The 26,885-nt window shown below is 38.8% G+C and overlaps 2 protein-coding genes across 6 annotated transcripts in view; one reads left to right on the top strand and one right to left on the bottom strand.

Moving 5' to 3' along the window:
* The window catches only part of LOC132121410 (delphilin-like), a 28,737-nt gene extending 27,482 nt beyond the window's left edge, over positions 1-1,255 (top strand). For all 4 annotated transcript variants that reach the window (XM_059530763.1, XM_059530762.1, XM_059530761.1 and 1 more), the window contains exon 23: positions 45-1,255. In XM_059530763.1, coding sequence (XP_059386746.1) covers positions 45-116 — 72 coding nt within the window. In that variant the 3' untranslated portion in view covers positions 117-1,255. The remainder of the gene's footprint in view (positions 1-44) is intronic.
* A 3,111-nt stretch (positions 1,256-4,366) lies between these two features.
* arhgap17a (Rho GTPase activating protein 17a) overlaps positions 4,367-26,885 on the bottom strand; it is a 31,312-nt gene continuing 8,793 nt past the window's right edge. The window contains exons 2-20 of one of the 2 annotated variants that reach the window (XM_059530765.1): positions 20,855-20,894; positions 15,384-15,488; positions 15,202-15,278; positions 14,398-14,509; positions 14,141-14,217; positions 13,939-14,056; positions 11,141-11,209; positions 10,921-11,002; positions 10,119-10,246; positions 9,710-9,821; positions 9,542-9,623; positions 9,373-9,453; positions 8,803-8,916; positions 8,629-8,720; positions 8,377-8,533; positions 7,771-8,034; positions 6,751-6,878; positions 5,830-6,363; positions 4,367-4,842 (exon numbers count right to left, since the gene is read on the bottom strand). In XM_059530765.1, the coding sequence (XP_059386748.1) occupies positions 4,727-4,842; positions 5,830-6,363; positions 6,751-6,878; positions 7,771-8,034; positions 8,377-8,533; positions 8,629-8,720; positions 8,803-8,916; positions 9,373-9,453; positions 9,542-9,623; positions 9,710-9,821; positions 10,119-10,246; positions 10,921-11,002; positions 11,141-11,209; positions 13,939-14,056; positions 14,141-14,217; positions 14,398-14,509; positions 15,202-15,278; positions 15,384-15,488; positions 20,855-20,894 (2,488 nt within the window). In that variant the 3' untranslated portion in view covers positions 4,367-4,726. The remainder of the gene's footprint in view (positions 4,843-5,829; positions 6,364-6,750; positions 6,879-7,770; positions 8,035-8,376; positions 8,534-8,628; positions 8,721-8,802; positions 8,917-9,372; positions 9,454-9,541; positions 9,624-9,709; positions 9,822-10,118; positions 10,247-10,920; positions 11,003-11,140; positions 11,210-13,938; positions 14,057-14,140; positions 14,218-14,397; positions 14,510-15,201; positions 15,279-15,383; positions 15,489-20,854; positions 20,895-26,885) is intronic. The other variant, XM_059530767.1, reaches the window with a different exon arrangement.

A 26,885-nucleotide genomic window follows, 5' to 3' on the forward strand; every position in this document is an offset into this window, starting at 1 on the left:
CACTATGTCATGAAGTAAGAGTTTGCTGGGTTTCTATTCGACAGAGAGCACTGAGTGAGACACAAGGAACAGAAAACCCCAGAAGCCCCCGGATAGCCTCGCCGCTGGCTTGGTGAAACCAACAGCATCTGCTGTTTCTTACCCAGAACGCCCATGTGGCAATAAAAACAGGGAACTTGATAGCGTGAGAGGAAACAACCTTACTTTAAATGTCTTAGATGAATTCAAAATATCTTTAGAATAAAAAAAGATATATATTTTATACTGAACTTCGGCGTGTTTATCGAGAAATTATATTAATATAGCCTAATTAATCATTTTGTTTTGAGATTTCCAGCTGCTAGAGAATGTAACAGGAACATGAACACTTCAGGTGGAGAGGACTGATGGTATTTTTGATGGTATAGTTTGGAAACCGAGGTGAATGAATGTTTTCATGATGAACTTACTCATCCTCATGCCAAATGTGTTTTAACACCACACAAAAAAAGGTTTCAAATGAGTTTTCAATCCTTCACAGTATTAGTGTTTTATTGTTGTACTCCGTTGTGATACGCCGATACTATAGCAGAACAAGAGTGCACCCTTCATAAGTGAGGACAAAACTATTTTCCAAATTAATGATCATTTGTATTTTATTGCAATATTAGTCGTATAACTGATCGGTGGTTTCACCCCGCATGAGAATCTGTGGTAGGTTTTACATCATGAAATTGGTTTTCAACTATGAAAAGAAAACGCAAAAGCTTCACATTATTCAACGGCAGAAGGGTGCACATATCATCCGTGTTCTTTTAAAATGAGTATGTAGCTCGTCTGACTAGTTACTATTGTTAAAGATAACAATAATGCATTTCTTCTTGACGTCTTCTGTTCTTGAACAAATGCATGATCTTCCTTATTGCCTGTTCTTGTTATGTATGTGTATTTTTCTTAGTTCCTTGTCAGAACCTCCATTCTTTCTCTAAATTGTTCGGAGGAAAAAACCTACAATTTGCATTTGCATGTAGCAGAGTTTTTCTTTTTACGTAATGTATTCCTGTTTTGATTGTTTCTGTATCGATTTGTTATATTGAATTTGATTTACCAAATGAGTTGTAAATTAATTTGTGTTCAAACTGTTGGCGTGACTAGCCTAGTGTTTTCCTGAGCAGTTCTATATCGGCTGCAATATCGACAGGCCACATTTTGCTGCGTTTTAATCAGATGTCTAAATTGTTTTGCCTGAATAAATACACTTCTGTGGAATTCAACTCTGTGGAATTATTTTATACTGAAACTGTATCCACTTATGGATTTTTTCACTGCTCAGCCACAAAATTAGAAGAACTGACAGGTGAAGTAAATAACATGGATTATATTGTTAACAGCTGACATCAGGGTCATGGGTCCCAGGGCTGATTGAAGCACGTGAAGCAAGTCTTGAAGTGAAGATGAGTCTTTCTGGTCCGATCACACAGAAGAGGTATTGTAGCACAGATTGCTAAAAAACTTAATGTTGGCCATGAGAGAAAGGTGTCAAAACACACAGTGCATCACAGTTTGCTGTGTAGCGTAGCCTGGACATTAGATGGCAGCAGGATGTACTTGTGTAAGAAGGCGGATCGAGTCAGTGTTATGCTCTGGACGACGCCCTGCCAGGAAAATTTGTGTTCTGGCCTTCATGTGGATATTTGGATACTTTGACATGTACTAAATACCTAAAGCCGGTTGTAGGCCACCTAAACCCCTTCTTGCCAATGGGGTTCCAAATTCTACTAAATTCGTCTACTTTTTACATAATTGAAATGGCAAAAATGGCAATAGGCTAAAAAGTTGTAGGCTATTTTTTTTATTGTTGCTTTATTGTCACGTTCAACAAGTTTTAAATCTGATTTAAAGGGGTATCTTCAACTGTGTATAATCATGTCAGATTGTAAAGTGATTTTTTTTTTTGCATTTATTTTTGCACAATTATACAAAAATCTTTTTTTTTTACGCACTCTCCACTAATATAAAAAGGCTAAATCATAAATAAATGACATTTCAGAATGAGATCTGGTTTATATCGTTCCTATATACCAAGGTGCTGAAAGAACAGAATGAGGAGAAAATCCAAACACGACTGACCAAAATTAATGCATGAATAAATACTGTATTATTAGTATTACATATCTGTAAAACTTGATTCTGGTTGGTTGATTGTGATTATTCTGTAGTCAAATGTTTTTAAAGCTAATAATAATTGACTAGTGTCCCAATTGATTCCCCAAAGCTGTGCCACTTGTTTATCCCATGGTTTCTTTCTTTACATACTTTTTTTTCTAAGTATGCATATAAGAAGCTAAATAATGAAGAGTCAGTTGGTCTCCTTTAGGCTGTATAGGTGTAGAGAAAACAATATTTTGCCAAACGTAATTTTTCTCACACAGTGTGCATCGAGACTGGAATAATTTGTTAAAATATTGAGCATACAACAGTTTAGTCAACTGAATGATGGCAAACAAAGCAAGAGCGAGGTGTGAGTTCAGCTGGAGAAATACAGTCATTCTCAGCTCATTGTGATATTCTCTCCACATATCCATTCAAGTCTGTATAAAACCTTTAATGGACTCTAATTAGAGTCATCGGTGGTGTTCATTTATAGTGTGGGTGGTCAGTTAAACAGGTGTAATACTTTTTTGTGCTCCCTATGAATTCAAAACTACTGGTGAAGAAAATACATTTATATTTATACATTTATAAATAAATTAATGAATAAATTAACAGACATATCTAAACTACATTTGAGAAGTCAACAACTACACAATGAACTGTTGAAACTGTTCTGGATTCACTTTTTTATTTCACTTTGAAGCAGTAATACAAAGCACTTTTGTCTTGTTCCAAATTCAATAAAGATGTTGTCTTCTGAAGTGAGTGCTCTAAACTTCAAATGCACCATCAACTTTTCGTTTCATAAGCGTGAAGTCAGTGTACTCTACAAACCTTGGTAAAATAGCTCCTGTAAGTGTACTTGGGTAAGGCAGCATGGTAAAGGCAAGGAAAACGTATAAAGAAGAGCTAACAGTGAGCATGATCACTTACAGTTTTCTCTCCCACATCAATCAGAATCAGGTTCCAAATGTTTTTGAGAAAGAGCATGAAGCAGTGTCACCATGTATCTGTTCAGCAAGCGGTTCACACTAGATAATGTCTGATCGTGTTGTTCATTAAAGGGTTAGTTCACCCCAAAATGAAAATGATTTAATTACCCTCACGTCGTTCCAAACCCCTAAAACCTTAATTCATCTTCAGAACACGAATGAAGATTTTTGAAGAAATTGTAGAGCTATCTGACCCTCCAGAGAGCAATGCAACTGAAATGTTCCCAGGTCCAGAAACGTGACATCAGTGGCTCGACTTCAGTTTTGCAATGCTACAAGAATACTTTTTTTGTGCAAAGAAAACAAAAATAAAAATGTACAAGCTACTACTTCCACCATTTTAGAAAGTATTACAATGCATACTCACGCTGTCCCCCAGAGCGTAAACAATGCTGATTACGTCCAATGAGTTCTTTGGGTTCTCTCCAAAATAGTGGAAGAAGTAACTCGGGGGAGAAGAATGATTGAGTAAATTATGTTGTTGTTTTCTTTGCACAAAAAAAATATTCTTGAAGCATCACAAAATGGACTGTTTTACCGATGTATTTACTACGTTTCTGTACCTGGGAATATTTCAGTTGCGTTGCTGTCTATGGAAGGTCAGATAGCTCTCCGATTTCATCAAAAATATCTTCATTTGTGTTCCGAAGATGAACGATGCCTTACGGGTGTGGAACGACATGAAGGCCGACAGGCTGATAATTATCACTACTGGGGTTCATTCTTTTGTTTTGGTAGAAATATCAACAAAACAACTTAATTCAATAATTATGATCAAGAGTTTATATAATACGAGACAAGTAGTGGAAAATGTAAGCAATTATGCCTCCTCTTAGCTATTATACAGTAAGTCTAACATCCAAGTGGCACATATTTCCCCACTTTGGTACCATATCAGAGGTAAAAGGAGGGAAATACAAAGCTATCACTGTCAAGGCCTGGTAAACATACAAACAAAGCCATAACAAAGTTTCTATACCAGAATATCACTAAAGCACATATTTTGACCTTTTACATAACATAAACTGACAGCTGAACACTTCTAATTTTCACAATCAAATGTCCAATAACAAATGACCTTTCTCACATATGAACCAATCAGGATTACTTTGACACATAGCTGAGGTCCAGTCATATTAATGCCCCAAAATTCTGAAATCATTAGCTGTGAAAGACAGAAAACTAATCATCTGACCAATGATTTGAATGAAACTAGTTTCCAAACTGGAAACGTAAGGAGACCTGCAGTCACAAGCTTTACATAAAGCCACAGTTTTCTTTCTTTTCTTTTTTAAGCATCTTCCACTTTTTAAATCGAGTAATTGCTTTGTTTAGCTAAGGCCACTTAAGACTCACCTCCATGTACTTTGTAACAAACAAATTCATCTTTTTTTTTTTTTTTTTGCTGCCATCACAAAAAGGCATGTTAAAATAAATGTCCAACAACATTTCCCTGGTGCACACTGGGATTGTTGATCATCTTAAGCATAGTGTATTCGGGAAGTACAGCAAAGATGATAAACACTTTGGTAAAGGTGAGAAGAGCAGCCCTTTAGCAAACTTTTGGTTAAGGGAAAGTGAGTTTGGGGTCAAGGCCATTTTTACAGGACGGTGCTCTCTGTGTCAAGGTCTATGTCCTTGAGTTGGGTAACAGGCTTCTCAACGCTGATATCAGGAACAAGAGCTCGACCCAGTGGTTTAAATGTCATTCCCGAATCTGTAAGACACAAGATAAGATAAGTCGGACCATGATTCTAAGATTCCTAAAATGCTTGTCTTTATTATGACAGGTGGTCTAATAAATTTGTTATGCACATACAGTGCTTACATTTATTAGACTGTATTTATTGACTGTAACTGGGCATCTGTATATAAAAAAAAAGTGCTTTACAATTGTTTCTGCCTTTCTTGTAAAACAGTAAATTTGAAAAATCATGGATTAGCTTTAAAATGAGGATTCTTTTAACAGATTTAAAAAAAAAAATAGAATCTTTTCAATGACTATACAATAATTAATAATCAATATTGAACCAATAAAGAACTATTACTATAGTAATAATACTACTGTGCTGTAAAATAAAATTGTATTTAATAATAAAAACAATGCAAATTTTATTTTACAGAACAACGATAAAATTACAATACTAATATTCATACGGTCTTTCATTCATAGAGGCTTTTTTTTTGACAAACAGTGACAATTTTGCATCCCTACTTCCACTACAATGCTGCACATCAAGGACATCTGAAACATATCTCACTCAAACATAAATGGAGGAATTATGTAATATTATTAACATAACCGATGTTAAGTTATAGCAGTGTATTATATCATGTAGCACTTATTGGTTGACATCGTAAAATTGGTTGACATTGTAAAATTAAGTAAAAAAGGTTTATTTATAAACTTTTTATAAATGTGTCCTTCTCTCAATGACAGTTCATCTCGGTGTAGTAAATAGTAGCAAAATCATGTCTTTATAAACTAAAGCCATGTATTAAACTATTGAAAAAAATATCGGTATTACAATTGAATCCCTTTTTTTAATTTTTTTTTAATAACTACATTTCATATGTAGCTTGTTGCCTTCCTAAATAGATATTCTATTCAGCTTTCAGACATAGTATTTATGTGCTCTGAAACCTTATGCAACTCACAGAAAAAAAACAGATGCTTAGAGTGACGGAAATAAAAGAGCTTCACCCATTGTTTTGAAGGCAGCACTGCAAATTCCATTGCTGTCGCTTCCTGTGGCTGGAGGCTGGGGCGGAGGGGGGACAGTAGGTCTGTTACGTGGTTTAGGCACAGGCCTCGGGCGAGGAAGCGACCCTGACTGGAACACTGGGGGAGCGGTGGGACTGGGACTGTCGTGGAACACTACCATGGGCGGAGGGGTGCTCGGTGGAGTGGGAGTGCTGGGAGGGGAGGGGTCTTCTCCAGGGTCAGCTGGAGCACTGGGTTGGGGAGGGGGTGTTGTCTGTGTGGGAGGCTGGGGGGGCGGATGGTTGGGTGCCTGAATAGGGGGCTGGTTGCCCGGGTGGCGACGAGGCGTCGTGCTGGTTTGACCCAGTGGTTGTGTGGGGCTCAGATTGGTCGGAGAGTAACTAGAAAGCGGTCTAGGGGAGGGGCTGAGGGATTGGGGGGTGCCTGAAGAAGCTTGCTGTACTGACTGATTGGCTGGTTGGCCTGGTGGAGGGTTGGCTGGTTTAGGAGGAGCTGGGGCCGGCTTCTTTGAACCTATAAATTAAAAGAGAATTTAAAACGAGCTCTTTCTGGTGTTCCTTAGCAGTTCTCATCATATAACATCCTGTCTACACCAGACGTGACTGTTATCGTGCTAAGGCTTCAGGCCATTTACATTGGATGCTGAAAATCCATTTGTCCTTTGTGTCAGAAGTACCACGAGCGCATGGAATACATCAGAAACAGAACAGGTCATCTTGCGTCGGAGTAAGATGGGTGCCGAGTTCAGGTCCAACCTTGATCCACAACACCTGTCTTTAATTATCAAGTGCTCCTGAAGATCTTAACTAGCTGGTTCAGTTGTGTTTGATTAGGTTTGGCGCTGAACTTTGCAGGACCTCCAAGAACAGGACTGGGCATCCGTGGTGTAAGTCTACTGACCTCTGTGTGCCATGTGAGGACTGGGTCCAGTAGATCCAGCCACAGGGGTCCCCAAATTCATCTGTCCTGATCCTCCAGTGCCATTTCTCTGAGCTGGAGGAGTGGACGCTGGATCTCGGGTCTTTGAACTGATAAGCAAATGGAGGATATTTATTAAATAATATTTATTTGACATTCTGCAACATGCAAATTCCACAAATACAAAGGTAAGCCTTTTTGTGATGGAAAATTGTAATATTAAGTTTGAAATGGTTTCAGAAAAAAATTAAGCTTAAGCTTTTCAACAGGGCAGTAGGTAGATATGTTTACCATATCTACACCTAAAACAGTGGTTCTCAACCTTTTTGACTTCAAATATCTCCAATATCCAAACAAGGATATAATTGTTTTTTTCGATATTCAAAGCCCCCTCCCCCCATATATATATATATATATAAAACATCCAATTTTATCTGCATACATGTAGTACACCCACATAAAACGCAATATGTACTATATAACAAATCTCTACTACCTGATTTTTTTGCTGCGAAATGTAACTATTATCGACCATCTCTTCATATAAATTTGAATAAATAAGTATATCCGCATACACACTGTATACTTGCATAGGGCAATTTATACTATATCTCAGCTACTTGATTGCTTGAATATTAAGGTTCTAATATCTAAAAAAAAAGATAAGATTCAAAGGTCCACCTTTGAAGGTACTATCCCAGTGACAAGCTGATTTTGCACCTTTGTTGAGACGGAGCAGGACCAGGAGCATGACCAATCAAATACTACTCTCTTTATATTGTTAAACTCCTCTTCAATCACAAAATAAATTCATCAATCATAGCTATTTGCCATGTGTAGCTAACTAATTTAATTCTGGGTTGTTATAGATCACAACAATCTAAACCACTGGAAAAAACAGAGATGAAAGATCCGTTTTGTCCATCCACATTTGCATGCAGGGCTGATACACTCATGCACTACACTGGTCCAGCATGGCCCGGAACGTTGCAGGAGTCTTACCTGATCTCCTCAGTATGCTGAGCTAGAAGCTGCTGTGCTGCTGCCAGGGCAGCCATCCCCAGCGCCAGCCCGGGCTGACAGCTCTCTAAGCCCAGGCCCACCTGCGCAGGCTGCTGGAGCAGGAGTTCAGCCATGGGCTGACCCCCTGCACTACCTGCAGCCTCCACAGGGGGCAGCGGGGGCTGGAAGGCAGGCGAAGCGTGCTGCTTTCTAGGTACAGTATTGCCTCTACGAGGATTGTGGTCCATTAATTTATTAGCAGAGCTACAGAAAGAAGAGACAGCAGAGATACCACTAATGCTAATAAGTTCCCAAGAAAGCGACACCACAGAAACCAAGAGGGTAATCTGCATCGGTAGAAATCCCATTTAGACCACACACATAGCAGGGTCAAAAGGAAAAAGCAGGAGATTTATCAGTAGAACGGACAGCACAGGAGAGGTTAATGCTGAGTGTAATATGATCCGCTATTTTAATTGCTTAATTAAAGTGAATTGATCAGTTTAACGGCATTCTAAATCAACTTTATTGCAGATCTTTGTGAAGGAAGATGAAAAATGATTTATGAAATCAAACTGTTAACTAAGACTTTGTGTAAAGTTTTACCTGTCTCTCCGGGGCAATTCACCATCTGGGCCCACCATGCTGCCAGGTCTCTTCCTTTCTATGGTGCCCGAGTCATAATCTGGTGGGGTCAGGTGGTTGACGTTGTTTGGCAGGGGTGCAGGCATAGAAAACATGCCGGATACATTAAAATCCACATCTGAAGGAATAATGAGAAACAGGTTAATCTTAAAACTGACAGCAATACTTTTTTCATTGGTAAATACTATCTATTTAAAGCTTTATGGCCAATACCCTCAGGGAAAAACCAATCTGCATGCTGAATTATGGGTTCAATTATAGTAACTACATGCACAGAGGTTGCAGCAGCCATTTCTGCTAGGCTCCTGTAAGTAAAGAGAGAAGAGTTTAAACAAGGCACAAATACATATATTAACTTGTTTGCTGGATACTGCAAAATATTCTGACCCCTCGGTTTTGGCCCAGAGCAGATTGGGTCCAAGGACAATGGCAATGTTGCTGGGGGTCATCTTGTTAATGTCACTTTCCTGTGCAAGCTTAGCAAGGAACTTAATAAGATACCTGTAAAACAGAGAAAAAAAAAAGTCTAAATCAGAAGACAGCAATTAAGAAAAATCTTTTTAATCACCATCTGAAACTGCTTTTTACTGTAGTCCTAGTCATGATGTACAAACAAGTTCTTCAGTGATCTACTGATGTCAGAAAATATTTTTTATACTGCAGAAATAAATTAATTTCTATTTTTTCTGAACATCCTTAAAATAAATGGTAACACTTTACAATAAGGTTCATTAGTTAAGAGTAGTTACCTGTATTAGTTAACATGAACCAAGCATGAACAATACTTCTACAGCATTTATTGATCTTAGTTAATGTTCATTTCTGCAGATGATTTACAATAAAACTTCAATAAGTCTGAAACATTTAAGGATACAGTTTGTGCCATTTCATACATGGAGCCCCAGAACTTTGCACAAGCTGATTGCACATCACATTAAGATGTAGTTATAAACCTACCTGAAGTTTGCCTTGTTGTTTTTTGGTAACTGATTGCAGGTAACCCACAAAGCTTGTAACCGTTTGTCTGGGTCAGGGACACTTGACAAAGTAAAACCCCAGTAATTAACAACACAAACAATATAAGATTCATTTAAAACTTCATGTAAAGTCCTGCAAGATGGCTTACTTGGATGCCTGGATCCACCCGTCATACAACTGGTAAGTCATCAAAGGTTCAGGCAGCTCTCTGAGATACGACTTTAATGCCCCTTAAATCCGAAGAGTGCGGTTTTAAATTAACATTCATTAGGTGTGAATGACATATTACTGATACACACAACAAAACAGAACATACCAGCAACGGCATGTGGGTCGGAGTAAAACTCCTCCAGCTGTGAGGTGGAGCAATCCAGAGCTGCCTTCAGCTTCTTCAGTTTAGAGGCTCCTGCAGCTATTCTGAAAAGACCCTGGAGAACGATAAATGTTAAGACGTATACAATCAAATTTAGGTTAAAAGCCAAAACCCAAATTCATCCTCTAAAGGTTTTGTTTTGTTGGATCGCTGCAGTAGCATTTTTAGAGACGTGACGGTACAATGTGAACAGTATTAAAGGTTGAACAATACTTGTATTCTGGTTCAATAACTGAAAACATTTGCAAACTGCCTTGAACGGATTGGAAAAATTACTGTGGCAGATCAACAATATAATTTTTGACGTGTATGATTGATGTATTGTTTAAACATGTAAGTGGTCCTGCCGTACCTCTTCTTTCATTCCAGTCTCCAGCAGCATCATAACACAGGCCTCTATGGGCAGCGCGATCTCTCTGCCACTGCGCTTCAGATGCTCGTCCAGAGCCGTTCCAAACGCTGGCTTCTCAGTCCACGAATCTATCGGGAAAGTATAAATATCTTTGTCTTAAAGTGTTCACTAGCAGCATTAATTGAAAGCATCGCACTCTCAAAAGGAACATCCATCTGTGATTCATCAAGACAAACTCCTAAACACTACATCCTGCTGTCAAGTCCCCATATTTTTTCTTTCTTACTGTTTCTTAAAAAGGCAGAAGAACCAGGTGGGTGAGATGTGAGAAAGATTAGTCATGGGCCACATGCTGAAACACCAAGTCTGTCTCACATGAAAACATCACAACAACAATTTATAGCACTCAAGCGCCAGATTTCCTGGCACAAATGAGAATGAAAACAATTAAGAGCCTCTGAGGACTGCGCAGAAAAATCACTGGAAAACACCATCAGGATAAATTTATTTGTAGTCAATGTTGGACCCCACTGACTTTCATTGTATGGACAAACACAGATGAAACATTCTTCAGAATAATTTGTTTTATGTTCCACAGAAGAAATACATTTATACAGGTCAGGAGCAACATGATTGTGAATACCTGATGATACAACTTGTGAACTATCCCTTTAAGACCAATTAGTCAACTAGTCATATATGAAACTATGTCATTTTAAAGATGTCTATTAGTCCCTAGAGGCAAATTAGGTTTCACTTTTAGTTATTTCAGATACACAGCAATAAAAACTTGTGCCATTACCTTGTTGAGCTTGAATGGTTGGCAGGACGCTCTCAAGCAAGGTGAGCGATTTTCGGTGATAATCTGCTTGTGCCTCTAATAACTGAGAACAGAGCAGACATTGAGGAAGGAGGGACTCACAGCAGAATGAACAATGGGCAGAACAAACATGGAACTGAACAGGAATAAACATAGCAACTGAGTTATTGAACAAATGGATGACAAACAAAAAAATTCTTACCATTACGTAGTAGCGGGCATAGTCTGCCTCCTTTGAGAAGAAATTGTACATGTCTGCCGAAAGTTGATCCTGAACAAAAAAAACACGACTGAAACTAATGGTTTGACTCTGAATGTGTAGAAATGTTTCAGATAGAGAAATTGGATATTACAGGAAACAAGCACAGCAATTAGCCACATGCTCTTGACACATTAAATTATGCATCTGCCAGATGCTTTTATCCAAATTCACTTATACTCAATGCTATACATTTTATCAATAATGTGTTCCCCAGACAATTAGACCCATGCCAAACAGGGACACACAAACTGAGCCTTAATTGCTCATGCGGGTGACGCAGGTTTGAAACTTAATTTCATGTCTCCATTTAGCAAAAACGACTTTTCAGTCAGAAAGAAAAAAATATCTAGAATTACAACAATGTTTACACATCAGATTTTTGCAGTTATAACAACAGATCAATGGTTCTGCCACATTGAAGCAACAAGCAACAACAATTAAGCAGACTGATGTCTAGTCTTATTTGAGAAAAAAACATATCTTTTTGAGATTAAATAACTTCAAAATAATTATTTTCTTTTTTAAATATTTTATAATATGGTTTATTCCCTTTGTAAATAATCTTCCCGATTTGTCTCAATTTCTCAGAATATCCAATAGCTCAACAAAACTTGATGGGGTAACAGAAACTATTGACTCTCTCTTTTCTAGCACTTTAGATACGGTTGCTCCCTTATGCTTGAAGAAGATTAAGGAAAACAGTCCGACACCATTGTATAATGAGCACACTCACATCTTAAAGAGAGCAGCATGGAAAATGTAACGCAGTTGGAAGAAAACAAAACTAGAAGTATTTTGAATTACATGGCGGGAAAGTACTTCTACTTATAGAAAAGCTCTAAAAACTAGATCTGCTTACTTTTCATTTTCCTTAGAAGAAAACAAACACAAACCCAGACATTTATTCAATACAGTGATTAAATTAATGAAAAATAAAGCATCAACAGACATAAATCTTTCCAAAAAGCACAGCAGTAATGACTTTTTGAACGTCTTTACTTTCAAGATCGATACTACTAGAGATAAAATTATAATCATGCAGCCGTCAGCCACAGTATCGCACTATAGATCCTCTGAGGAACAATTTCACTCATTCTCTGCTATGGGACAGGAAGAATTGTATAAACTTTTCAAATCATCAAAACCTACAACATGTACTGTATATTAGACCCTATTCCATCGAAGTTAATAAAAGAGGTCCTTCCAGAAGTCATAGATCCTCTTCTGAATATTATTAATTAATTAATTCATCAATTCATCATTGTCTTCAAGATATGTCCCTAATACTTCCAAATTGGCTGTTGTTAAGCCCCTCATTAAAAAAAACAGCTTGATCCTAGAGAATAAGTTAATTACAGACCGATCTCAAATCTCCTTTTTCTGTCAAAAATACTAGAAAAGGCAGTATTCCTCTCACCTTTGTTCCTTTTTAGAGAGACGGTATCTATGAGGATTTCCAGTCAGGATTTCAACCGTATTATAGTACCGAGACTGCTCTCATCAGAGGAAACAAATGACCTGCTGTTCTCATTCGATCGTGGTTGTATTTCTCTATCAATGCTACTGGATCTTAGTTCTGCGTTTGGCACAATCAACCACAACATTCTTTTGAGTAGACTACAAAGTTATGCTGACATTAGTGGAATGGCATTGTCATGGTTTATATCTTACATAATTGACCGTCATCAATTCATAGCAGTAAATGATAAGGTATCATGTTGTTCACAAATACAGTATGGAGTGCCACAAGGCTCAGTACTAGGACCATTGGTGTCAGCTTTCACTGTTATGCTGATGATACTCAGCTCTATATTTCTTTGTGGCCCAATGAAACCTACAAATTTACAAAACTAACTGAATGCATAATTGATGTAAAAACTGGATGTCTAGTAATTTTCTACTGCTAAATTGTTTATTATTTGTTTTAATTATTGGACCAAAAACCTCTGTATATAATAACATAAAACACTGTCTAACACATGATAGAACTGCTCCCCTACTGAGCCTGGTTTCTCCCAAGGTTTTTTCTCCATTTCTGTCATTGATGGAGTTTTGGTTCCTTGCCACTGTCACCTTTGGCTTGCTTAGTTGGGGACTCTTGGCTGATTGCACAGATACTACTGGAAGAGAGCTGGATAGTGACATCACTGAATCATCAATGAACTGACTTGAGCTTCAAAAATGACCCTGTTATTATCTTCTTGCATTATTGACACACTGTTTTCCTGTTTAACACTGTAATGCTGCTTTGACACCACCAGTATTGTATGAAGCTCTATACAAATAAAGGTGACTTGACTTTTTCTGGAAACTTTAAGATACTTTGATGAATAAAAATAAAATTAAATGAAGATGATCAATTTAGCACAGCCCTGCTGAAAAGTAATTTCTTAAGAAAAATAAAAAACAAAAGATCTTACTGCCTCCATACTTACATTACTATATATTATTTTTTTTTAGAAATCTCAAAATCTGCACACCCTTCATAAACAATATATGTTGAGAGTTTCAATATGCTTGGCTAAATGGTAATCCTCCTATGACTAGCAAAAACCTACCTTTCTATCAGCAAATCAAACTAAGCAAATGTTATGTCATCTAATTGTTATTCATCAACCAAGACAATGAGCTGTATGATGTGATTGTTCTTATGCCCCTGTGACCATACATTGGTGTAAAATCCATAACTAAGCAATTCACAAGGGTAAAACATGTTTAGGCATGTTGCACATCAGTACCTTACACAGCTCCATTTTGTTCATAGCTTCGTCGACTTCTTCTTTAAGTGAGTCTGCTTTGGCTGTCAGTGCTTGTGTGTTTGTTCCTGAGATTATGGACTTGGTCGCCTGCAACCACCTGTGAAGAGACCGTTTCAGTTATAAACTAGGTTAAACTAGAGTTATGATATAAAGAAGCCAAGATGTTTGACAGAAACCTCACCTCGCTCGGGCAGAGTCATAGTCTAGCACCAATTTGGCTAACTGCCGTCTCTGTTTCAGGACGTTAGGAATGTCCACCTGACAAAAGAATAAGATTAGGTATGTGTCACTATTAAAACTCTGGCCGATGCCAATAATTTGCCATATTACTGTCAGATAACCAATAAGTGTCTGACATCAAAATCCAGCAAAGGTGCTCTAAATGTTAAATTGGTGAAATGAGCATGCATAGTCTCTGAAGGCGAGTTTTGTTTGTACCTCAGCTAGCTGATTGAGGGGGTCTAAGATCTCCTTTTCAATGTTCATCTCATGCTGCATTAGTTCAGAGGCCAGTCTGTTCCCGGCATCTCCACACATCTCCATCATTTTCCTGCATATACGAAATTAAATACAAACTACCGTTTAAAAGTTTGAGGTAGGTACGTTTTTTTTTTATGTTTTTGAAAGTAGTCACTCATGTTCACCAAGGCTGCATTTATTTGATTAATTATACAGTAATACTGTGAAATATTATTACAGCTGAAAATAACTTTTCTATTTTAATACATTTTGAAATATTTATGTAATGACAAAGCTGAATTTCTAGCAGTCATCAGTGTTACAGTCAATAATGTCACCTTTCTAATATGCTGATTTGGTGCTCAAGAAACATTTCTTAATATTAGTAATGTTGCAAACAGTTGTGCTACTTACTATTTGTATGTAGAAACTGTCATACAATATTTTTTTCATAATTAACTGATTAAAAAGTTCAAAAGAACAGCATTTATTTTTATTTAACATTATGTCATTTAACATTTTATTGTCATTTTTGATCAATTTAATGAATAAAGTATTAATTTCTTTAAAAAAAAAAAAATCTCACCTGATCCCAAACATTTAAATAAATTTGAGAAATGCACTGACACAATAACATACCAACAAAAACCTAAATATGAAGCACTTTTATACATAGAGCATTCATCTCATTTAAATGATACAATGAACTAATCCATTAATAATCTAAACAACATAGGTGGAAATAGAATAAAATCTATTTAAATGTTGATGTCATTCAATTACCCAATCAGAGACTCCTCCCCCAACTGGTTTCCGCCATCCTGCATGGCCTGTGACAACGCTGTTAGTGGAAGCTTTTTCTGTGACGCAAAACCAGGGGGAAATATTAAACGCAAATTCAAGCAGATAAAGTATGTGATGATGACTGACATTTTGTGCAGTCATAAGCACTGTTATGCCCTTACATGTCTCTTCTCAGCATCAGTGCCTATCTGCCCCTGCAAACACGCAACCATTTTTTTGTGCGTGTTATGCGAAACGACACGCACCAACTCCATACGGCGCTCAATCTGTTCAGAATAAAACAAAATGTCAATAACAACCGACAATCCTTATTGAGCTATGGCTACCACTCAATGCAAAGCCCGTATGCATTGTGTTGAAAGAAAACAGCCTGTAAAAGAGTGCCTAAGGCATGTTATGCAATAATGCATGGGAAGCTTCTGTGACATGAAACAGATTTCATAAATTCAGCATGACGTCTTAGCCTTCAGATAGCCTTAGACTAGACATAGGTCATCACAGCCTGAGGGTTTGTGTCAATTAACAGGTGTTGCTGGACACTTTCCACAGTCTTGAGGGGAGGGTGGGGTAAGGTCAAACATGATTTATCACACCACTCCCAGTGGAGGCATGAAAAAGAGATGTTACTTTACATAAAGAAGTCAAGTATGACTCGTCTGCCCTGTTAGGATGCCTAAGATTTAGATGCATGAGCTCAGCACTGGGATGTCATAAATAGAAAATACAGATGCAGATCAGACGCTCTTTTTATACTTCATTCTGTTTTGCACAGTTTTGTTCACAATAGTTACCAATTTATTTCTATGGGGAAAATGAAATTAAATAAATATGAAATAAATGTGTTGATTGTAACAACATGGTATGTAATGGTATGTAACAACAAGATGGTATTCTGCATACCTTGGTTGTAACGAGTGGTTATTTGAGTTACTGTTGTCTTTCTATGATCTCTAACCAGTTTGGGCATTTTTGTCCACACAACTGTCGCTTACTGGATATTTTCTTTTTTTGGGGCTATTCTCTGTAAACCCCTAGAGATGGGTGTGTGAAAATCCCAGTAGATCAGCAGTTTTTGAAACACTCAAACATCCCGTCTGGCACCAACAACCATTCCACGTTGAAAATCACTTAAATCCCCTTTCTTCCCCATTCTGATGCTCGATTTGAACTTCAGCAAATCGTCTTCACCACATCTAGATGCCTAAATGCATTGAGTTGCTGCCATGTGATTGGCTGATTAGCAATTTGTGTTACCAAGCAATTGAACAAGTGTACCTAATAAAGTGTCCGGTGAGTGTGTGTGTGTGTGTGTGTGTGTATATATAAATATATATATATATATATATATATATATATATATATATACACACACTGTATATTGTGGCGGGAGGAGCAAACGACAGACACAGTGGGGGTGGCGTCAGGCCTTGGAGAGGTTTTTATTAACAGAAAATTAACCAAAACAGGGAAATTGTCCAAAGGGGAAGAGTGTCCAAAATGAACAGGGAATCTGGTGTCCTCGTCGTGCTGTGGGGTTCGTGTAGGTGGGGCAGTGTTCAGGAAGGAAGGGTCCAGGATAGGGGTGGAGTCTGGCAGCCGCACGCATCTTTCTCGCTGGCCGCAGCGCTTGAAGGGAATAAACGGCCCGGCATCCTGGCCCGACGGCCGTCTAACGTGTGCGGCTCTCGTCCGGATTGCGGGTCCGGCAGCTCACGTCTCTGGCGGTGCAGGAGTCCCTGTACGACCCACGAGGACACCAGCGTGTATGCACGGGGGAAGAGACTGGTCTCTTGAGGAGAGGGTCACTCAGCATTTTAACAGCGGTGATGATGGGACTCCATTTGCGTCAGGTGTGCCCCATCACATGCCGTCAGCCTTGGCTCTTCCAGCGCCCCTCCTCTCTCATGCACCCACTCCTGTCGGGAGCCTGGTGAAGGGCAGTGATTAAGGGATGGGGTGGTGATGAAAATAATTAGTGGGGAGGCAGCCGACTATATATATATATATACACTCACCTAAAGGATTATTAGGAAAACCATACTAATACTGTGTTTGACCCCCTTTCGCCTTCAGAACTGCCTTAATTCTACGTGGCATTGATTCAATAAGGTGCTGAAAGCATTCTTTAGAAATGTTGGCCCATATTGATAGGATAGCATCTTGTAGTTGATGGAGATTTGTGGGATGCACATCCAGGGCACGAAGCTCCCGTTCCACCATATCCCAAAGATGCTCTATTTGGTTGAGATCTGGTGACTGTGGGGGGCATTTTAGTACAGTGAACTCATTGACATGTTCAAAAAACCAATTTGAAATGATTCGAGCTTTGTGACATGGTGCATTATCCTGCTGGAAGTAGCCATCAGAGGATGGGTACACTGTAGTCATAAAGGGATGGACATAGTCAGAAACAATGCTCAGGTAGGATATTTACACGATTTAAACGATACCCAATTGGCACTAAGGGGCCTAAAGTGTGCCAAGAAAACATCCCCCACACCATTACACCACCACCACAAGCCTGCACAGTGGTAACAAGGCATGATGGATCCATGTTCTCATTCTGTTTACGCCAAATTCTGACTCTACCATCTGAATGTCTCAACAGAAATCGAGACTCATCAGACCAGGCAACATTTTTCCTGTCTTCAACTGTCCAATTTTGGTGAGCTCGTGCAAACTGTAGCCTCTTTTTCCTATTTGTAGTAGAGATGAGTGGTACCCGGTGGGGTCTTCTGCTGTTGTAGCCCATCCGCCTCAAGGTTGTGCGTGTTGTGGCTTCACAAATGCTTTGCTGCCTACCTCGGTTGTAACTAGTGGTTATTTCAGTCAAATTTGCTCTTGTATCAGCTTGAATCAGTCGGCCCATTCTCCTCTGACCTCTAGCATCAACAAGGCATTTTCGCCCACAGGACTGCCACATACTGGATGTTTTTCCCTTTTCACACCATTCTTTGTAAACCCTAGAAATGGTTGTGCGTAAAAATCCCAATAACTGAGCAGATTGTGAAATCAGACCGACCCGTCTGGCACCAACAACCATGCCACGCTCAAAATTGCTTAAATCACCTTTCTTTCCCATTCTGACATTCAGTTTGGAGTTCAGGAGATTGTCTTGACCAGGACCACACCCCTAAATGCATTGAAGTAACTGCCATGTGATTGGTTGATTAGATAATTGCATTAATGAGAAACTGAACAGGTGTTCCTAATAATCCTTTAGGTGAGTGTATATATATATAGATATATATATATATAGGCACTGCTAATGATGTAAAAAAAACAACAACAAAAAAACAATATAGAACAACTGGGATATATACATTGGTTATAAATAGAAAAACCAATAGAAAGCAATAACATAAACAATAAATAATCCAAATATATTGGAAAAAAAATCATTCACACAAACATATACATACGACTCAACTATGACATTTACAATGCTTCATGGGAGTGAGATGAGGTGTTACTGAAAAGTTATTTTGTTCTAATTTGCTTATAATGTTCTGATTGATGGATTTTTTTTCTGGATCCATTGGTAATGTAGTTCTTTATCTGGAATTTGTACTTGACAAACACAAGTATTTATAATTTCTTAAGAATGAAAATGACATTTTAAAACATTGATTATATATTATATTATAAGGTACAATAAAATAAACAATGTGTCTTTCAGGTTTCAACATTTATAATCTGATAAATCGTATTAATAATACAGTATATAACTCCATAGGAACTGGCAAATGTGAAATTATACGTGTAATGTTCTGTTGTATTAATATTTGATTTGACTGAGATTTAGTTTCTCATTTATTATATAGGCCTCTTATTTGACCAGCAATGTGCTTAGAAAAAATTGAGGGTGTCACCATGTATGTTTTGTCAGAACAGAAGGCCACTGTCTAAGACTGGTGTCATGACAGACACGTCAGCTTTTTGATGTGAGCAGGGCAGGCCTGCTTGAACACATGTCAGCCCTAAAAACAACCATGTAAAGAATGACACTTCAGAACTGTGAGAGGAGGAGAAAAGAGATCCAAATGAGAGAGAGAAAGAGAGAGCGAGAGAGCGAGAGAGAGAGAGAGAGAGAGAGAGAGAGAGAGAGAGAGAGAGAGAAAAAGAGCGAAAACTGACTCGTGTTTCAAAAACAGCCCAAATCAGGAATTCCACCTCCTCACATTTTTACATCATAACATTCTCTCACAGCCGTCCCAGTGCAGCTGGGTCAAGCATACATTCCGCTCAGGTGTCTCCGGCATGAGAATGCACAGGGGCTTACTATCTGGCATGGGAACAAGGGGAAGCACTAACTCTTATTGTCGGTGCTTTTTCTGCTGAGGGGGATCCTGTTCGAGGGGAGTTGTTTGGATTGTTTGAAGTGTTTGCCTGTTGCCGTCACAGACTAAAAACCGCTGAGCCAATTACAGACTAAACATGCAGAAACAATGAACTATGGTAATTATGTAACGGAACATATTATACTATGTTCAGAAAATGTGGAAACACCACTATAATACTGAATAGTCATTGGCAAAATGAAAGCCGCAGGAACGTACTGTCCGGACATGCGATTAGGGAAAACTGGATGCATTTCAAATTGGGAGGATGCCATTATCCAGACGCTCAAGATTGTCAAAAGTGTCCCCTGAATGCATCTGTGAGTGTCACGGGTGTCCAGAGAGAATGGGGTGATGGGATACCGCTGTGATCCTCCCTGAGCACCATCCAGAACCCAGAATAAAAACCAAGCCCCTCTGAGTGCCGGAGGGGTGGGGGGGAGGGGGGGTTGTCAGCATAATTCTCCCTTCACGTGCAATAAACAAGCTGTCAAATAACGCTCACAGACACAATATTAGCTGAAGTTCAGATAATGAGTCTCTATGGCTACGTTCACACTGCAGGGCTTAATGCTCAATTCCAATTTTTTTGAAAAAATTAGATTTTTTTGCAAGGCGGTTCACATTTCCAATTAAATGCGACCTTTTGTGATCTCCTGTGTGAACGTGAAATGACCCAGAAGTGACCCGCATGCGCAGAAGAGTACTCAACGGCCAACGACGTCACTCGTTGTTTGCGGAAGTAGCTAAACATGGATGTCAACAACAGTGTAGTCAACAGCGGAGCTCATTTAGCAATATTAAAGTTATTTAAGCAGCATCGTCCGCCATGGTTGTTGTTTATCTTCTCATTCCCGCCTACTTCAATGCAGAATTATGACGTTTGTAGCGTATCAATGACGTACGGGTCGGATACATGTGACCTGGCCGATCAGACGGAGGTCGCATTTCAAAAGATCGGATACGTATCGGATTAAGGACCACATACCCAAGTGGCCTGGGTCACATATGAAAAGATCGGATCTGTGTCGTTCAGACTGTCATGAAAAGATCAGATACAGGTCGCATAGGGGCAAAAAAATCGGAATTGGGTCGTTTCAGTCAGAAGAGAACATTCCTTCAAATGTGACAAAAATAAACTAAATGGAATGTATTTGTTTGACATCAGTGACTTCACCTTTCTCTACCCGATGACTCACTAGTTTCCCACCATTTCATTTAATGTAAATGGATCACAGCCAAAGAACAGAATGGCTTCACTGCAGACAGAGATGGAAATAAAAAGCAGTCACCTGTAACAAGTCATCACTGAGGACCTCTGTTTTCTCCGCTCTGTAAAAGAAGACAATAGATCATTAGAAACGAAACCCATATCTATTTAAACTGCACAAAACAACAAATGTAAAGTAGTAGGACTGTACAATTAAGGGGGAAATACCCTATTGATATTTTTCTAATTAAAAAAAAGTGATTCTGGATCTACATTCACATGAATCAGACCGCACAAAGACACTGAAAGCACTGGATCAGGAGCTGCTTGTGTGCAAAAACACAATGAGCCCCACTCCTTTTGGAAACACACAGCGCTTTCTGTTTTATTAATATTAATCTTGCAGCCCTTCAAAGTATGGAAATAATTGAAACTGTAAATTAAACTGTAGATTCTTGCAATGGTCAAGCCTAGGAGTAGCCAACAGCTGACAGTCTGTCTAATGAAAGCAGCTGTCTGAAATGGGAGTGACAGGCATTTACTTTCCCAGGGATTTTTAGCCTTCCACTGTCAGCCTTGTGAACAAATAGTTAAGGCCCTATTAATAGTAAACTAATAGAGGGCTTTGACCATGGCACAGATTATGTCCTGTCTATCAGAGACAGAGAATGTGAGAGGACAACAACGGCTCAGTTCACAAACACACACAAACATCTATCACACTACTGTTTCAGAACAATGACTCAGAGACAGGTTGTGTGACCTCACCTAAAAACTGTGTGTTTGCACTACTGTAAATATCAGAAAGGATTGTGCAGGGAAAACCGTGAGAACAGAATCGATTTATGAGTTCCCATTAACATAAAAATCATACAACGGTCTGTGGCAATAAAACGTAGCAGAAATGTTTCAGTTGGGCCTGTCTCTGTCTGCACTTTTTGTTGTGGCTACTGTAACATTCAAAAGCATGGAGGATGTCATAAGTTATGCAATAGTGTAAGCTTGCCCATCATAACCTGGAGTATTAGTTTCACTGTACTCTCACAACATCTTATTTGTTCTCCAAGAGGATGACAGCAGTTAAAAGGTATTGTTTTACATACTTTTTTTTTGCCAGTGTCTTGGATTCAGTAACTTACATTAAAATTTAATAAAAAAATGCTGCAGTAAAACTTTTTAATTGGTTAACTAAGTTACCACATTGTACCATACACTACCATTTTGGTGATTTTTTTTAAAATGTTTTTAAAAGAAGTCTCTTATGCTCATTAAAGCTGCATTTATTAACTCAAAAATACAGTCAAATGTAATATTGTGAAATATTATTACAATTTAAAATGAAAACTTATTTTTAATATATTGTAATTTATTCCTGTGGTGAAAAAGGTGAAATTTCAGCAGCAATTACTTTAGTCTTCATTGTCAAAAGATCCTTCAGAAAACATTTCATATTATTTTCAATGTTGAAAACAGTCATGCTGCAAATATGTTTTGGAAACCATCATTCATTTTTTTAAGATTCTTTAACAAACAAAGTTCAAAATGACAGCATATTTTTCAAATAGAAATCATTTGTAATATTCAATGCTCGTGTCCAAAACTAATGAGCGGTCTCTTTTTACAATTATTCATTTCATTTTATGTGTTTCAACCATTATAAAAACTCCAGATGTAAAAGCATGCCTTTGTCATGTATACATGTACTGGCAAGACTATCACCAATGCTGGCTTGACCATTAATTATGGTGCTTTTAAGACCTTATGTTTTCTTTTAATTATCAAGAAAGTAATAAAACATTTATTGCCGATGTAATTAATGAGGAACAATCAAGCAGAGATGATTGCCATAAGCTTCTAATGAAGATTGACTAATGTGGTTAAAGCAGAATACAGGGTCTGAATAACTGAAAAATGATCTGTCAAAACTCAAGACTCTGATTCTTTACCGTTTCATGTCTTCCTTTATCCTGCCAAGTTACCCACACATCTCATCTCAGCCCCAGTTCCTCCTTCTGGCAAAACTGGACGGCAGTTGCCTCGTGACAGTGGAGGACAGCTGCTTTCAATTAACACAATAGGACAAGAAAAAGAGCCTACAACACTGTAACCAATCCAGATTGAGCTCCAGACATCTTGACAATGTGTCTGAATCAATCTCTTGATTACATTTACATTTTACATTTAATCATTTAGCAGACGCTTTTATCCAAAGCGACTTACAAATGAGAACAATAGAAGCAGTCAGGTCAACAAGAGAACAACAACAGTATACAAGTGCCATGACAAGTCTCAGTTAGTCTAGTATAGCACGCATAGGTAGGTTTTTTTTTTTTAATATTTATAAAATTAAAAGACAAGAAAAGGAAAAGTGCTAGTGTTAGTTGGTTAAGTGCAGGCGAAAAAGATGAGTCTTTAGATGTTTCTTGAAAATGAGTAAAGACTCAGCTGTACGAATTGAGATTGGGAGGTCATTCCACCAGCTGGGCACAGTCCAGGAAAAGGTCCGTGAGAGTGATTTTGAACTTCTTTGGGATGGTACCACAAGGCGTCGTTCACTTGCAGAGCGCAAACGTCTGGAGGGCACATAAGATTTAACCAATGAGTTTAGGTAAGTTGGTGCCGTGCCAGTGGTAGTCTTGTAGGCTAGCATCAGTACCTTGAATTTGATGCGAGCAGCTACTGGTGGCCAGTGTAACCTGATGAGGAGAGGAGTAACGTGAGCTTTTTTTGGCTCATTGAAGACAACCCTCGCTGCTGCATTCTGGATCAATTGCAGAGGCTTGACAGTACATGCAGGAAGGCCCACCAGGAGAGCATTACAATAGTCCAGTCTGGAGAAAACAAGAGCTTGGACAAGAAGTTGGGTTGCTTGCTCTGACAGGAAGGGTCTAATCTTCCTAATGTTGTATAAGGCAAACTTGCAGGACCGGGTAGTTGTAGGGTAGTTCTAGGTTTCTGGCTGTCCTCGAAGGAGTAATGGTTGATGAGCCCAGCTGTATAGAGAAGTTGTGATGAAGCAATGGGTTAGCTGGAATCACCAGGAGTTCTGTCTTTGTAACGTTAAGCTGAAGGTGATGGTCATTCATCCAGCTAGAGATGTCACTCAGATAGGCTGAAATGCGAGCAGCTACCGTCGGGTCATCTGGTTGGAATGAGAGGTAGAGTTGGGTGTCATCAGCGTAGCAGTGATAAGAAAAGCCATGCTTCTGAATGACAGATCCTAATGATGTCATGTAGATGTAGAAGAGAAGTGGTCCAAGTACTGAGCCTTGAGGAACCCCAGTAGCAAGGTGGTGTGACTTTGAAACATTACCCCTCCAAGACACACTGAAGGATCTGTCAGAGAGGTAGGACTTAACCCACAGGAGTGCTGTTCCAGAGATGCCCATCTTTCTGAGGGTGGACAGGAGAATCTGGTGATTAACAGCGTCAAAAGCAGCAGAAAGGTCCAGTAAGATGAGTACCGAGGATTTTGAAGCTGGTCTTGCTAGTCGCAGGGCTTCAGTAACCGAGAGCAGAGCAGTCTCAGTTGAGTGGCCACTTTTGAAGCCAGACTGGTTGCTGTCCAGGAGGTTGTTCTGTACAAGGAACATAGAAAGCTGGTTGAACACAGCTCGCTCAAGTGTCTTTGCAATGAATGGAAGAAGGGGTACCGGTCTGTAGTTTTCAAGAAGCGCTGGATTTAGAGATGGTTTCTTGAGCAGTGGGCTTACCTGAGCCTGCTTGAATGCTGAGGGAAATGTTCCAGATTGAAGAGAGGAGTTGATAACGTGAGTAAGCGAAGGTATGACTGAAGAAGAGATCGCTTGAAGGAGGTGAGTGGGGATCGGATCAAGTGGACAAGTAGTAGGATGATTGATCAGGAGAAGTTTGGAGACGTCCATCTCTGAGAGTGGGGAGAAGGAGGAGAAAGAGTGTGTGTCGGTCATTGTGAAGTTGTCCTCAGTCTGCGGTGTGGAGAATTGGTAACTGATGGATCTTGTCTTATTTGTGAAGAAAACTGCAAAGTCATCCACTGTAAGAGTCGATGGAGGAGGTGGTGGCGGTGGATTAAGAAGAGAAGAGAAAGTCTTGAAGAGTGTCCGAGCGTCACAACAGCTGTTAATTTTGTTGTGGTAGTAGGATGTTTTAGCCGTGAAGACATTTGCAGAGAAGGAAGAGAGCCCTGAGTTTAGAGCGATGTTCACTGAGAACCTCAGACAGCCAGGGGGCAGATGGGGCGGTGCGTGCTGGTCTAGACAACAGTGGGCAAAAGTTGTCCAAGCAAGATGTTAAAGTGGAGCAAAGAGTGTCCGTAGCGCTGTTCGTGTCCAGAGCAGAGAACTGAGAGAGTGCAGGAAACGAGGATGAAACCACAGAAGATAGGCGAGATGGAGAGAGTGAGCGTAGGTTCCGTCGAGCGTAGGTTCTGTCTTGATGTCACATGTAAAGCAAAACTGAGAATAAATGGTTTCCAGAGCGTTCTCCAGCCACTGTCAGGCTAGCAATTGATCAAAATACAGTTAAAGCAGTAATATTTTAAAACACAATGAACTTATTTTAATCTAAAATGTTTATTTATAATAAATGAAATGTAATTTATTTCTGTGAAAGTAAAGCTGAATTCGAGCAGCCATTCAGTCTTCTTCACAAAATCCTTCAGAAATCCTGCTACCGAATGCTGATTTGGTGCTCAAGAAACATTATTATCAGTTGAAAACAGCTGAGCTGCTTACTATTTTTGTGATAACTATGACACATTTTTCACAATTCTTTTATAAATAGAAAGCTCTAAAGAACAGCATTTGTTGGAAAAAATATATATTTTGCAACAATGTGAAAGTCTTTACTGTAACTTTTGATCAATTTAATGTGTCCTTCATTGCTGAAAAAGTGTATAGAACATAGTGTGTGTATGAACGGTTGATGAAAAAGTAAAATATATATATATATATATATATATATAAAATTGTAAATATTATAAAAAGAAATTAAAATTGCTTGCAAATTTTTTTTATTATATATATATATATATTAGGGGTGTAACGGTATGTGTATTCGTACCGGACCATTTCGGTACAGGCATTTCGGTACGGTGCACGTGTGTACCGAATGACCGAATGCAATATTTTGTGTGCGGAACATGGGTACATTTTCGTGTTTCCAAACGAACATATTAAGTGGCGGAAGTCTCCGCGTTCAGCACAAATCCCGCCCTGCAGCTGATTCTAAGGCCGGTGACACACTGGCTGCGTGGCGTGAGCGTGCCGTTTCTGCTGCGTGACGGCTGCCTGGGATTTTCTGTGTCTTTACACACCAGAATCGTGCCTGACGCGGCGCTGGCGTGCTGCTGCTACTGTAGGTGACATAGAGGGAGGCCGCTGACAGACCAGGATCTTGTCTTCACGACAACAATATCTATACTTCATGTTGAGCATAAATATAAAGCACTCTGATAAAGGACACCGTCAACAGTATTGACGGCAAAATAGACTATGTTTGACAGGTGCAATATGCCAGTGTGTCACCGGCCTAAGGTTTTCAAAAGGGCATCACGCGAGTGTGAACATCACTACAACTAGGAAAAAAAACGATTGTAATTCAAACGCAGCTCCCATCGGCATTTAAACAGACCTTTGCTCTTAATTCCGATTGGTCCAACGCAATAACGAAATCTGAGCGGGTCTAAAAACTGAAACTGTTGATGCTGCAACTTTACACTTTGGAAAAGTTATATATATTTTTTATATATGAGCAGGCCTACAGGCTGGGATTGGTAATGCTGCACTGTAATCATAGTTATTTATTTATATTTTTCATTATATTTTATTATTGATATTGGTTTGAGACTGAGAGTATTTTATTTAGCGGAGAACTTTGCAGCAGTATTTTATATATATTTTATTAAAAAGTATTTTTTTAAAAGTGTAAACAAATTGTAAAAAAAAAGACCACTTTTAAGCAGTAGTGTTGCCCTCCCAACATCTTCACAAAAAAAGCTAAAAATAAGCAATTGTAAGCAACTTTTTGCAAAATTTTTAGGGGTTTTTTTGAGTGCAAAAAAATCTAAATACTGAGAAAGTCGCCTTTAAAGGAACACTCCGACTTTTTGGGACTTTAGCTTATTCACAGTA

Source organism: Carassius carassius, chromosome 39 (assembly GCF_963082965.1).
Source record: "Carassius carassius chromosome 39, fCarCar2.1, whole genome shotgun sequence".
Taxonomy (NCBI): Eukaryota; Metazoa; Chordata; class Actinopteri; order Cypriniformes; family Cyprinidae; genus Carassius; species Carassius carassius.